The 13,257-nt window shown below is 52.0% G+C and overlaps 2 protein-coding genes across 3 annotated transcripts in view; both read right to left on the bottom strand.

Moving 5' to 3' along the window:
- Nucleotides 1–13,257, bottom strand: part of LOC138522045 (major histocompatibility complex class I-related gene protein-like) — a 1,849,186-nt gene that overhangs the window by 848,896 nt on the left and 987,033 nt on the right. The gene's annotated exons all lie outside the window — the stretch shown is intronic.
- The window catches only part of PSMB8 (proteasome 20S subunit beta 8), a 67,065-nt gene that overhangs the window by 28,309 nt on the left and 25,499 nt on the right, over nucleotides 1–13,257 (bottom strand). The window contains exon 3 of the mRNA XM_069635268.1: nucleotides 10,621–10,732. Coding sequence (XP_069491369.1) covers nucleotides 10,621–10,732 — 112 coding nt within the window. The remainder of the gene's footprint in view (nucleotides 1–10,620; nucleotides 10,733–13,257) is intronic.

The following is a 13,257-nucleotide window of genomic DNA, read 5'->3' as shown; positions in this document are numbered from 1 at the left end:
ACAGTTCTTGGGAGTCAAAGGTCATGCAATAGATAGGGTTCTGCTTTTGGGGGGATTGGTGGTCATAAATCAGGTGAGAGGACAGTTTTGGGAGTGAAAGGTCTTGCACTAGATAGGGTGCTGCTTTTGGGGTTCTGTGGTCATAAATCAGATGTGGGACAGTTCTTGGGAGTCAAAGATCATGCAGTAGATAGGGTGCTGCTTTTGGGGGGGAGGTAAGTGGTCATAAATCAGATGTGGGACAGTTCTTGGGAGTCAAAGGACATGCAGTAGATAGGGTGCTGCTCTTGGGGGGGGGCAGTGGCCATAAATCAGATGAGGGGACAGTTCTTGAGAGTCAAGAGTCATGCAATAGATAAGGTGCTGCTTCTGGGGGGGTCAGTGTTAGGCAGAAACCTGTGCAGTTCCCTTAGGGACCACAGCAAAAAGTTTAAGACTACAGGAGTTACCAGTAAACCCAATTGGTAGCAGTCTGCACCACCCAGATTTACCTGGTAGCTGTGGCTGAGCAGTCAGACTTCTCTCAAGAAGAGTTAGGCAGTATACAGAGCATACACGATAGGGCAGATAAACACAGTAAAACAAGCAAACACTGACCAGAGCTTTGGTGTAAAAGATATATAATTATCTATTTAAAAACACATCTATAAAAACACACTGGCACTAATATCAAGCAAGTTCAAAAACACAGTCACTAAAGTATATACACTCCCTTAAAAGAATATAAGACAAGTCTTAAGTAAAACACCACTTATTTTCAGACAGCGGTGAGCACTTAACGCAGATGGCACTCTAATAATTTGGTTTAAAAGGGAGAGAAAGGCAGAGCATAAATTGAAACAGATCCCAACACTTTCAGAAGAACACAGCAGGAGAGTAAGGCAGAATAAAACCGTGAAGTTAGAGTTCAGAAAGCCGGATCCACTTTAAGAGGATCAGAACGAAATGTGTCCAAGGTCACACTGTCGAAAAGTGCACAAAAGTCTCGAAAAGGCTCAGGAAGAAGTTGGACCAAAAGAAAGGGACCAGTTAGATGGTCAAGAGACCAGCCCAGTCTAGAAGGTTAAGGATTTACTGTCACCTTGTAGCAAACTATAGAGAGGGAGGCCAGGCGGACACAGTAACTTGAAATGGTGAGAACGCTCCAGCGGGGGCAGTTGTTCCTGGCAGCGGGTGCAAGTCGGTGCTTCGTCCGGGGGAAGAGAAGATCTCGTCGGGGAGGAAAGCAGAAGGTCGTTGCACTGCCAGGGAAGAAACCAGCCGTCGAGTTCTCGAATAAAAGGAGCGGTCCTTTTATTCGCGGTTCAGTGGTAAGTGGCTATCGGTTGCCGGGGTGCTTAGCACGGGCAATTCAACCACTAGGCGTCCTGGTAGGTGAAAAAGAAAGCGAACTGGTTGTCCCCACCAGCTCAAGGGGAAGAGACTCTCCGGCAAGAAGATCTCCTCTGTTGTCGGGAAGTGGTGAGACGGTTCAGCAGGGCTCCACCGGTGGTGTCGTCGTTGCAGGTTGGCTCAGCTTCTCCCTCTTTGGATTTTCAGGTCCTGTGGCGTCTTCTGAAGTTCCAGTCCCCAAAGCCCTGCTTTTATGCAGCAAACCCCCATTCATTCAGCCTAGCTGTCAATCAAACATGCTAAGTGGTGAGCCGGCTGGCTCACCACTTGGGCCAATCACACAAGAGTGCGACTTGAGTTGCCAAGACAACTCAGTCGAGGGTGCCTAAACCCCCTCCTACGCCCCCTGTGGTACCCAGACAGAGTGGCACCACTTTTTGGAGGCTTCTGTGGAGAAGCCTGCCAAAAAGTGGAACAAAGGGCTCGACTTGGGTTGGAGTCACAGAAGAGAACACAAACGCCATTTTAGAATCGAGTTCTGGCAAAAAATACCAACCGGTGAATTAATATTAATTAAATAAACCGGCGGTATGTTCGAGGCTATAGGAATTAAATAATTAAAGTTGGTAGCCTCGAACAATGGGAAAATCCCATAGAGAAATATTTGCGGTCGAATATAAAAAGTAGTATCCACTGCCACCAGCCAAAACTCGATCAGGGGGGACGGAGACGTGCCCCCTCAAACAACAGACCCCAGGGCAATCGAATTGCCCCGACCAGTACGTCCACAATATGATGGTTTGTTCTGGTTTCTGTTCATAATTTGGGACTAGTAAAGCCAATGGTGACTTTACATGCCCTGGGAGACAGTAGTCAGTCCCAGGGTATGGAGTCTATGTTGGGGGGTCGCTACGACACCCCTGGGTTACGGCATGGACGGTACTGTGTAACCCACATAAAAAACACATGAGACCCTATGGAGTAAAAGACCCCATAGCCCATAAAACACATGGGCCCTCATTACGACCCTGGCGGAAAGCGACTGACCGGACCGCCACAGCGTAAATAGCGTTTCCGCCATAGCACGAAGGAGCAAAGTGCGGCCCATTCCGACCCATCGAGCACGAGCACCACGGCATGGCGGAAGTGCAAAGTCCGCGATGGCGGAAATGACCCCAAAACGGCCCACACCGCCGCCGTACGGCGCCCCAGGTGCAATACCGCCACCCCTCTTAGCGGTCACCGCAGTGTGCGCCTACCGGAAAGTACGGTGGCCGGAAATATACGGAAACGGAAGTCAAAACACGGGGCCGGAACGGGAAACATCCCGGCGTACACCTATAAATACACTAAAACCACACAACCACTAAAAACACTACCCTGAGACACACCCCACCCCGTCAACCACCCTAGTGAAACCAAGAAAAATGGGAAAAGTAGCGAAGAAAGCGTGCGACCGCAAGCGGCAGGTCCACTTCTCCCGCGAGGAACTCACCGTGCTAACAGAGACCCTCCAGGAGAATGCTGCCGTCGTCTTCAGCACGCAAATGACCAGGACGGCACTTGCAAACAAGAAGGCCATATGGGCTCTGGTGGCACAGCGTGTAAGTGTGGTGGGGACCGCACCCCGCACCCCACAGCAATGCCGCAAGCGATGGGACGACCTGCGGATACGCGTCCGCAGCATACTCTCTGCCAACCGCAACATTGCCACAGCCACCGGGGGAGGTCCTGAATCACCCATCAAGTTGACCCCCTGGGAAGAAATCTGTGCCTCCACCATCGGAATGGAGAGCATTGAGGGAGTCGGAGGGATGGAGAAAGGAGTGCAGACATCCGAAGATTCAGGTAGGTGGGCCAGATATAACAAGCCACACAGTCCATCCATGTGAAGCACCATGCGTCCACTTAGTGCAACAGAAACACATGTCCAGGAGAACGTCCACACACATCGGCCTGATAGCGCACGTTAAAACCCACAATAAATACATAAATAATTAAAAACCCCTAATACACGCACTACACGTGCAGCAGGCACACCCAAACTGCAGGCTGCCAAACAACTGCACCCTCACTCCACACACAAATCAAAGCACCTCCAAGGCCCCGACCCAAATCACCCTCCGGTACCACCCCAAAGCATGTGATACAATGCCATTCCAATTCCCACAGACCCATCAATAACCCTCGCCCTCCTTTACTCCACCACAGGGTCCGATCCAAACGACGAGCCACAGGACACCCCTACCAGCACACCTGCAAAGAGGGCCAAGACCAACGGCCAGAGACCCTCCACCTCAGCTGCACGCATCAAGACACGGCAGCAGCACAAATCAGGTGGCAGCACAGAGGAGGGAACATCAACAGGCACCCCAGCAGCCAGCATGGCCACAACACCACCACCACAGGTCCCCCCAATGGATGCCACAGAAGGCACTGCCTCTGGTGGCAGCAGCACCATAGGTGACACCCCATTGATGGCAGCATGCTCGGACACAGAAGACGGGGATGTCGAGGTCAGATCCATCCATGACCTGTCCCAATCCCCCTGTCTGTCCCATCCCGTACAACATGAGGATACCACGCAGGTGCAGCCACAAGACGACGACTGGCCATCCCCCACAAGCCCTGTGGCAAGGCAACATGAGGACAACAGCCCCTCTGTGACACCCCCGCAAATGGGCATGGCCCAGCAGAGGCAACAGTCCCTCGACAAGTTAATCGTCCAACAGCAGCAAATGGCCACACTCCTCAAGGACCATGCCGATGAATGTGGGGGCACCAAGGCAGACATAGAAACATCAACAGAGACACTTAGTGCAGAAATGGAGAGAGGTACAGAGACGCTAAGGGCACAAATTGAGAGTAGCACCGAGAGCCTGAGAGTCCAAATGGAGAGTAGCACCGAGAGCCTGAGAGTCCAAATGGAGAGAAGCACCGAGAGCCTGAGGGGGGAACTGCATGCGACGTCCAAAGACGTATGTGCCGAACTTGCCGCAGTGCGCCGTGTGCTCACTGAGCTCTCGCAAACCCTTAGGGACATGCATGGACGTGAGCAGGCAGACACATCATCCGTTGCAAGTTCCGTCCAGGGCAGCCCCCAACGTAGATCAGGGAGGAACCTGCGCTCCACAGGCAGGGGTGCCCCTGATACCCGCAGAGGGGGCTTGCAATAGCGACAGGCCACTGACAATGAGCATCTTTGGACACTGGTGTTCGGGTGGGAGGTAGGAGGGTGGAGGGGGTGTGTTGGGCTCACTTGGGTGGCGGGTCGATAGGGTGTTCAACATGATATCACATATGCCATAAAAAGTGCACGATCACCCAATGAGATGTGTGGACATTGATCTTTGTGTACTAGGCCATCATAGGCGTACAGTCCATATTGTGCATGTCCCAGACACACGCAGTGCCACGAGTCCCGTGTCCATGTATCAGCCACCAGGCGTGAGTGCTAGAAGAATACATCAATGAGATGCTGACGGATGTCACGGCCCTCCGGTGCCTCGCAGACTCCTTGAGGTGCTGCCACATCCCCACCCTCATCATGACCATCATCCGGTGCTTGCAGTTCAGCGTCAGGGGGCATGGGCACATTTCTACGTACGCACATGTTGTGGAGCATGACACATGCCATCACCATCTTTGCAACCTTCTCATGGCGGTACAGGAGTGCCCCGCCAGACCTGCTGAGGCAGCGGAAACGAGTCTTCAGTAGGCCGAATGCCTGTTCTATGACTACACGGGTACGTGAGTGGGCATGGTTGTAGTCCTCCTCATGCTGGTCCCGTGGGTTCCGGACTGGTGTGAGGAGCCATCTCTTCAGTGGATATCCAGCATCACCTGTATGTGGACGATAAACGTAGGATGTGGAATGCCATTGATACGTACGCACACCCCCCCCCTTCCTGCCAGTACATTGCCAAATCACATACCCCACATCATCATGCATGCAATGAGACTCACCGAGTAGCCAGGATCTGTTCCCTGCGTGTCGCTCCATGTAGCGTGGTATGGTAGAGTTCCTCAAGACCATGGAATCATGGGTTGATCCAGGGAATCGGGCACAACAATGCGTAATGATCCTGTTGGAGTCACACACCATTTGTACATTCAGGGAATGAAATTGTTTTCGGTTGCGGTACTGGGCCTCCATGGCATGTGGGACGACCAATTCAACATGGGTGCAGTCGATGGCACCAATGCAACCCGGTATGCCGGCAAGTGCATGGAATCCCACTTTTGTGTTGGTTATTTCCTGCTCCGAGCGTGGTAGAGAGATGTAGTCGTCTGCGTGCTGCAGGAGGGCATCGAGCACTTGGAATAGTGTCCGTGAGAACAGTGGCTGAGAAATGCCATGCAACTGTCCGACTGTGTGCTGGTAGGTGCCAGTGGCCAGGAAGTGGAGTACAGACACCACCTTCAGTAGGGGTGGGATGGCGGTTGGGCTCTCTATCATGCTGACTAGGTCAGCCTGTGTCATGTCCACAATGGCGGCTATGGTGTCCCGGTCCAGACGGTAGAGGGTGTGGATCTGCTCATCAGTGAGGTTGAACGGATGTGCTCGGAGGCGTGGGATTGCGGGCTGCCTGCGTGGTGGTAGTGGCTGTGCTGCTGGGCCTTGCTGGCCCTGCCTTGGCCTCCTCCTCCTCCTGCGTCTCCTCCGTGCGGCTGGTTGTAGTTGTTGTTCGTCTTCTTCTTGGAGTCGGAGCACTTGCAGTGCTATCAGGTCCCCCAGGGCCAACATCGCGAGTCCTGCCGGTAGCATTTCGCTGTGGTTGTGGGAGGAGACTGGCTGTGCAATTTATGTGTTTCCAGGCTGTATGGCCTCCACCTGTGGTGATTGATTCCACCTGTGCAAACTGCTCTCCCCTTTGGCCGAGCATGTCCCGCGCACAACGCTGCAAATCGGGTAATTGTATCTTGCTATTGCATTCATGTATTTGTACCCGATGTCCGTGTAAGATTGGTTGATATGTTCATTCTGCTGTGGTCCCATTGTTTCCCATACTGTCTGTGCAGTCGCGAACAGACTTGTGAAGGGTCAGTGGAACGTAGTACTCGAGTAACGGTGGGCCCTCATGCATCACTGTACTGAGTTGCAACGAAGGGCGTGGCTTCCCATTCGTGGGTGAAGGCAGTTGCCATTTTCACGCACAGCCGCACTCGATGGAATAATTAGTGATTTCAAACGGCCACAGATGCCTTCTCGACGTGATGTTGCAAATGAGGAATTCGAAGGGCGGCGCTTTCGGTTTCCGGCTAGCGGCGAGGAGATGCCCACAGGTCTGTCCGCAAATATAACGTTCTATTGTTCTATGTCCTTGAGACAGGGCCCATGGCGAGGGAGCAATGATTGATATGAATAGTTTGGGATGCGCAATAGCTACGTGGGCGATGAGGCCGGGCATTCCCAAATACATGTTACTTCACAACACTGGATTTACGGGCTGGGGCACTGTGGATTTAGCAGGCTGCATAACGCACAGACTCAATGGATGTTTCTAATGTCATGTGAGTAATTATTCAGGCGTTTTGATTCCGGGATGAGGGTATGATGAATGGATGCATGGGCAGGTGATTTGATGCAGAGTTTGCCTTGTACAGGGCTTCTTGGGGTCTATCCGGCTCCCCTACGCTATGTGATGCAGGCCTGCCATAGTGGGCCCATCGTCTATCTGGCCTTGTTGAGCCCTCCCTGTCTCGACGCGCACTCAGCCACTTGTGTCCATGCACGTTAACATTCCCATCTGATGGATTCTGTTATGGCAGACGCATGCACAGGTACACTCGTTCGTGATGGTGTTTACACCTAGGTATAGATGGTTATGAATCGCAAGTGGCTTTGGGGTGGTGATGATCCTTTGGAGTGGGCTAGCATGCATATGGCTGTGGATTTCGTGTGCTCATTGAAGTGAGTTGTTCGTATGTAGTTCTGATGGCCATTCTGTTCTTGTTCTTTTCTTTTGGTTGACAGGTATCTCCTACCCTTTTGCCACTGCCATCTGTATGCCACTCCTGCAGATGGATTTTACTCCCGACACCTGCTGCTTCGTGTTAATCGGTGGAGCAGCATTACGATCTTATGGGACGATCGCCAGTGGCCCACATGCCCTTACGCAGTACTGGTGGCTCGGAGCAACATTTCGGCCTTTCAGCTGGACTAGTGCCTCCACATTGGGACGGCCCTGCGGTTGTGTGCGCTTCCATGTAGCCTTTTCGTACGTGAATGTGGCTCTGTGCACCATGATGGGACAGGGCGTCACACAAGTGGTGGCTGGTCATGTCTTGCGGATGCAGCCCACAATGGTGAAATGTGTTTTGGAGTTCGTGGCCTGATGGCTGTATGGGCTTGGTGATTTTGTTGTGCTTTAAATTTCTGATCTGATCTGGCCCGTGTAGCGTTTTTCTTTGCAAGTGATGTGGCATGTGCCTATTTGTGGGGCGATGTATTGTGAGGAGATCTGCATTGGGTTCCTGCTTCGGGGTTGAGTTGCGTGGTACTGTACTGGGCGCGTTTGCCTACTGAGCCCGTGAGGTCAGGGATGGGGGCTGCCAATGTGGCAGTTTGAATGTTGTCATGCTCAGGGGCGGGGGATTGGGTTTTGTGTCACAGATGGCGGTCAACCAGGTGGACTGGTGGAATGATGTGTTTTCGGAATGTTGCTGGGCACAGGTGCCTGTGTTTGCGTGCGTTTCTTGGTGGGGGACTGTGGTCATGTCCATTGGGATGGCTTCTGTATTCGTGCCATCTGTGCCCTGCAGCTCCCATTGGCACCTCTTGTGTTGCTTTTGTTCGTTGACATGCATGGGTGCTTTGTACTTTTCAATGGTTGCATTGTGACTTCTTTGCACCTACAGGGAATTGTACTTTGTGGGCAGGGAGCGGTGTACAGGCACTCAGTGGGGCCGTTTACGGTTGATTCGCGATGCCGTACTTCTCGCCATGGCGGAATGGTCCATTCCGCCATGCCTGATGGCGTTAGGTACATGTCCGCTAGGGTCGGAATTGGCGTACCGTTGCACCATGGTGGTGTTTGCGGTTTGGCATGGCGCGCGCGCGCGTGCTTAGTGCAGTTAGCGTTGGCGTTCACTACGGTGTCGCTAATGGCTTCGTACTTTGCGGTGGCGGGTCATAGTCGCACCGAGCGCTATTCGATGGCGGTATTGCATTTCCGCCATCGTTTTCCCCTTTCCGCCAGGGTCGTAATGAGGGCCATGGAAAGATAAAGGAACACCTCAAATCATGTCTAAGAGTGGGAGTAAAAGAGTCTCACTCTTAGCAGGAGAAAAAAAATAAACCCCCAAAAATCCAGCAGAGCTGCTGGAGGACTCACTAGGTTTGGGAAATTAGCCTTTACAGAGAATTCTCCCTAACAGTCAGTGGTCATAAATCAGATGAGGGGACAGTTCTAGGAGTCAAAGTTCATGCAGTAGATAGGGTGCTGCTCTTGAGGGGTGGGGTCGGTGGTCATAAATCAGATGAGGGACAGTTCTTGGGAGTCAAAGGTCATGCAGTAGATAGGGTGCTGCTCTTGGGGGGTTCAGTGGTCATAAATCAGATGAGGGGACAGTTCTTGAGAGTCAAAGGTCATGCAGTAGATGGGGCGCTGCTCTGGGGGGGTCAGTGGTTATAAATCAGATGAGGGACAGTTCTTGGGAGTCAAAGGTCATGCAGTAGATAGGGTGCTGCTCTTGGGGGGTTCAGTGGTCATAAATCAGATGAGGGGACAGTTCTTGAGAGTCAAAGGTCATGCAGTAGATGGGGCGCTGCACTAGGGGGGGTCAGTGGTTATAAATCAGATGAGGGACAGTTCTTGGGAGTCAAAGGTCATGCAGTAGATAGGACACTGCTCTTGGGGGGGTCAGTGGTCATAAATCAGATGAGGGGGCAGTTCTTAGGAGTCAAAGGTCTTGAAGTAGATAGGGTGCTGTTCTTGGGGGGGTCAGTGGTCATAAATCAGATGAGGGGACAGTTCTTGGGAGTCAAAGGTCATGCACTAGATAGGGCGCTGCTCTTGGGGGGGGGTCGGTGGTCATAAATCAGATGAGGGAATAGTTATAGGTGTCAAAGGTCAATCACTAGATATGGCGCTGCTCTTGGGGGGGGGTCGGTGGTCATAAATCAGATGAGGAGACTGCTCTTGGGAGCCAAAGGTCATGCAGTAGATAGGGTGCTGCTCTTGGGGGGGGTCAGTGGTCATAAATCAGATGAGGACCAGTTCTAGGAGTCAAAGGTCATGCACTAGATAGGACACTGCTCTTGGGGGATCAGTGGTCATAAATCAGATGAGGGGACAGTTCTTGGGAGTCAAAGGTCATGCACTAGATAGGGTGCTGCTCTTGTGGGGGGTCAGTGGTCATACATCAGATGAGGGGACAGTTCTTGGGAGTCAAAGGTCATGCACTAGATAGGGCGCTGCTCTTGGGGGGGTCGGTGGTCATAAATCAGATGAGGGGATAGTTCTAGGAGTCAAAGGTCATGCACTAGATAGGGCACTGGTCTTGGGGGGGGTCGGTGGTCATAAATCAGAAGAGGGGACAGTTCTTAGGAGTCAAAGGTCTTGCAGTAGATAGGGTGCTGCTCTTGGGGGGGTCAGTGGTCATAAATCAGATGAGGGGACAGTTCTTGGGAGTCAAAAGTCATGCACTAGATAGGGCGCTGCTCTTGGGGGGTCGGTGGTCATAAATCAGATGAGGGGATAGTTCTAGGTGTCAAAGGTCATGCACTAGATAGGGCACTGGTCTTGGGGGGGGTCGGTGGTCATAAATCAGAAGAGGGGACAGTTCTTGGGAGTCAAAGGTCATGCAGTAGATAGGGTGTTGCTCCTAGGAGTCAGTGGTCATAAATCAGATGAGGGGACAGTTCTAGGTGTCAAAGGTCATGCACTAGATATGGCGCTGCTCTTGGGGGTTGGTGGTCATAAATCAGATGAGGGGACAGTTCTAGGTGTCAAAGGTCATGCACTAGATATGGCGCTGCTCTTGGGGAGAGTCAGTGGTCATAAATCAGATGAGGGGATAGTTCTAGGAGTCAAGGGTCATGCACTAGATAGGGCGCTGCTCCTAGGAGTCAGTGGTCATAAATCAGATGAGGGGACAGTTCTATGAGTCAAAGGTCATGCACTAGATAGGGCGCCGCTCTTGGGGGGAATCAGAGGCCATCAACGAGATGAAAGGTCTGTTCCTTAGTGTAAGGGTCCACAGATGTCTCAGAGGGTGTTTCATTGCATGTGTGCCAGGAGAGGGCCCTCAGGTGAATGGGGCAAGGGCTGGGTGGGCTCCTACCTGCATTCCTTGGCCAGCATCCGCTCCCAGTACTGGCAGTCGGCCGCACTCCCAGACATGGTGCCCAGCAGGTAGGGGTTGATCTCAATGACCTTGTTAACTTGAGTGTTGGCTGCAGGTGAGAAAGAGATGAAATCAGGGGGTTACGGAGTGCGGAACAAGTACTCCATGGAGAGTGCACTTCAGGGGAGCCAGGAAATGGTAACAGGAAAAAGGCCTCTAATATTAATGAACCTCAAAGGATATCACTGCTGAGGCCTCAGCCTGTATGGTCCACATGTCCTGAGGGATAGTTCTGCTGTCTGAGCCTCTAATATCTATTAAACCCAAGGGATATCACTGCTGGGGCCTCAGCCTGTATGATCCACGTGTCCTGAGGGATAGTTCTGCTTTCTGAGCCTCTAATATCAATGAAACCCAAGGGATATCACTGCAGAGGCCTCAGCCTGTATGATCCACATGTCCTGAGGGATAGTTCTGCTGTCTGAGCCTCTAATATCTATTAAACCCAAGGGATATCACTGCTGAGGCCTCAGCCGGTATGATCCATGTGTCCTGAGGGATAGTTCTGCTATCTGAGCCTCTAATATCAATGGAACCCAAGGGATATCACTGCTGAGGCCTCAGCCTGTATGATACACGTGTCCTGAGGGATAGTTCTGCTGTCTGAGCCTCTAATATCTATTAAACCCAAGGGATATCACTGCTGGGGCCTCAGCCTGTATGATCCACGTGTCCTGAGGGATAGTTCTGCTGTCTGAGCCTCTAATATTAATGAACCACAAGGAATATCACTGCAGAGGCCTCAGCCTGTATGATCCACATGTCCTGAGGGATAGTTCTGCTGTCTGAGCCTCTAATATCTATTAAACCCAAGGGATATCACTGCTGGGGCCTCAGCCGGTATGATCCATGTGTCCTGAGGGATAGTTCTGCTATCTGAGCCTCTAATATCAATAAAACCCAAGGGATATCACTGCTGGGGCCTCAGCCGGTATGATCCATGTGTCCTGAGGGATAGTTCTGCTATCTGAGCCTCTAATATTAATGAACCTCAAGAGATATCACTACTGAGGCCTCAGCCGGTATGATCCATGTGTCCAGAGAGATAGTTCTGCTGTCTCAACCTATAGAATTAATGAAACACACGTGATATCACTGCTGAGGCCTCAGCCTGTATGATCCATGTAACCTGGGGGATAATGTTCCTGTCTGAGGCCTGAGCCTGTATGATCGATGTATCCTGAGGGATAGTGCTGCTATCTGAGGCTGAGCCTCTAAGAGTCGTGTATCATGATGGAGAAATGCGCCCTCTTAAAGTCACGCCTGTGGGATATGTGTTAGCTGAAAGATAGCTCTGTTGAGGATTAGATCTTCTGCATGTGCCTGTATGGTGGGTGTAACCCCAGGGATAGCTCCGTGCCCGTTGAGGGTTAGATCTTCTGCATGTGCCTGTATGGTGGATGAAACCCCAGGGATAGCTTGGTGCCTGTTGAGGGTTAGATCCTCTGCATGTGCATGTATGGTGGGTGTAACCCCAGGGATAGCTCTGTACCTGTTGAGGGTTAGATCTTCTGCATGTGCCTGTATGGTGGGTGTAACCCCAGGGATAGCTCTGTGCCTGTTGACGGTTAGATCTTCTGCATGTGCCTGTATGGTGGGTGTAACCCCAGAGATAGCTCTGTGCCTGTTGAGGGTTAGATCTTCTGCATGTGCCTGTATGGTGGGTGTAACCCCTGAGATAGCTCCGTGCCTGTTGAGGGTTAGATCTTCTGCATGTGCCTGTATGATGGGTGTAACCCCAGGGATAGCTCCGTGCCTGTTGAGGGTTAGATCTTCTGCATGTGCCTCTGTGGTGGGTGTAACCCCAGAGAAAGCTCTGTGCCTGTTGAGGGTTAGATCTTCTGCATGTGCGTGTGTGGTGGGTGTAACCCCAGAGAAAGCTCCGTGCCTGTTGAGGGTTAGATCTTCAGCATGTGCCTGTCTGGTGGGTGTAACCCCGGGGATAGCTCCGTGCCTGTTGAGGGTTAGATCCTCTGCATGTGCCTGTATGGTGGGTGTAACCCCAGGGATAGCTCTGTGCCTGTTGAGGGTTACATCTTCTGCATGTGCCTGTCTGGTGGGTGTAACCCTGGGGATAGCACTGTGCCTGTTGAGGATTAGATCTTCTGCATGTGCCTGTCTGGTGGGTGTAACCCCAGGGATAGCTCCGTGCCTGTTGAGAGTTAGATCTTCTGCATGTGCCTGTATGATGGGTGTAACCCCAGGGATAGCTCCGTGCCTGTTGAGGGTTAGATCTTCTGCATGTGCCTGTATGGTGGGTGTAACCCCAGGGATAGCTCTGTGCCTGTTGACGGTTAGATCTTCTGAATGTGCCTATGTGGTGGGTGTAACCCCAGAGATAGCTCTGAGGGTTAGATCTTCTGCATGTGCCTGTATGGTGGGTGTAACCCCAGGGATAGCTCCGTGCCTGTTGAGGGTTAGATCTTCTGCATGTGCCTGTATGGTGGGTGTAACCCCAGGGATAGCTCTGTGCCTGTTGAGGGTTAGATCTTCTGAATGTGCCTGTGTGGTGGGTGTAACCCCAGGGATAGCTCGGTGCCTGTCGAGGGTTAGATCTTCTGCATGTGCCTGTGT

The sequence above is a fragment of the Ambystoma mexicanum genome, chromosome 13 (genome assembly GCF_040938575.1).
Source record: "Ambystoma mexicanum isolate Mex_15411 chromosome 13, UKY_AmexF1_1, whole genome shotgun sequence".
Taxonomy (NCBI): Eukaryota; Metazoa; Chordata; class Amphibia; order Caudata; family Ambystomatidae; genus Ambystoma; species Ambystoma mexicanum.
The sequence above is the reverse complement of the archived record's forward strand: the minus strand, read 5'-3'. Positions and strand labels throughout refer to the sequence as shown.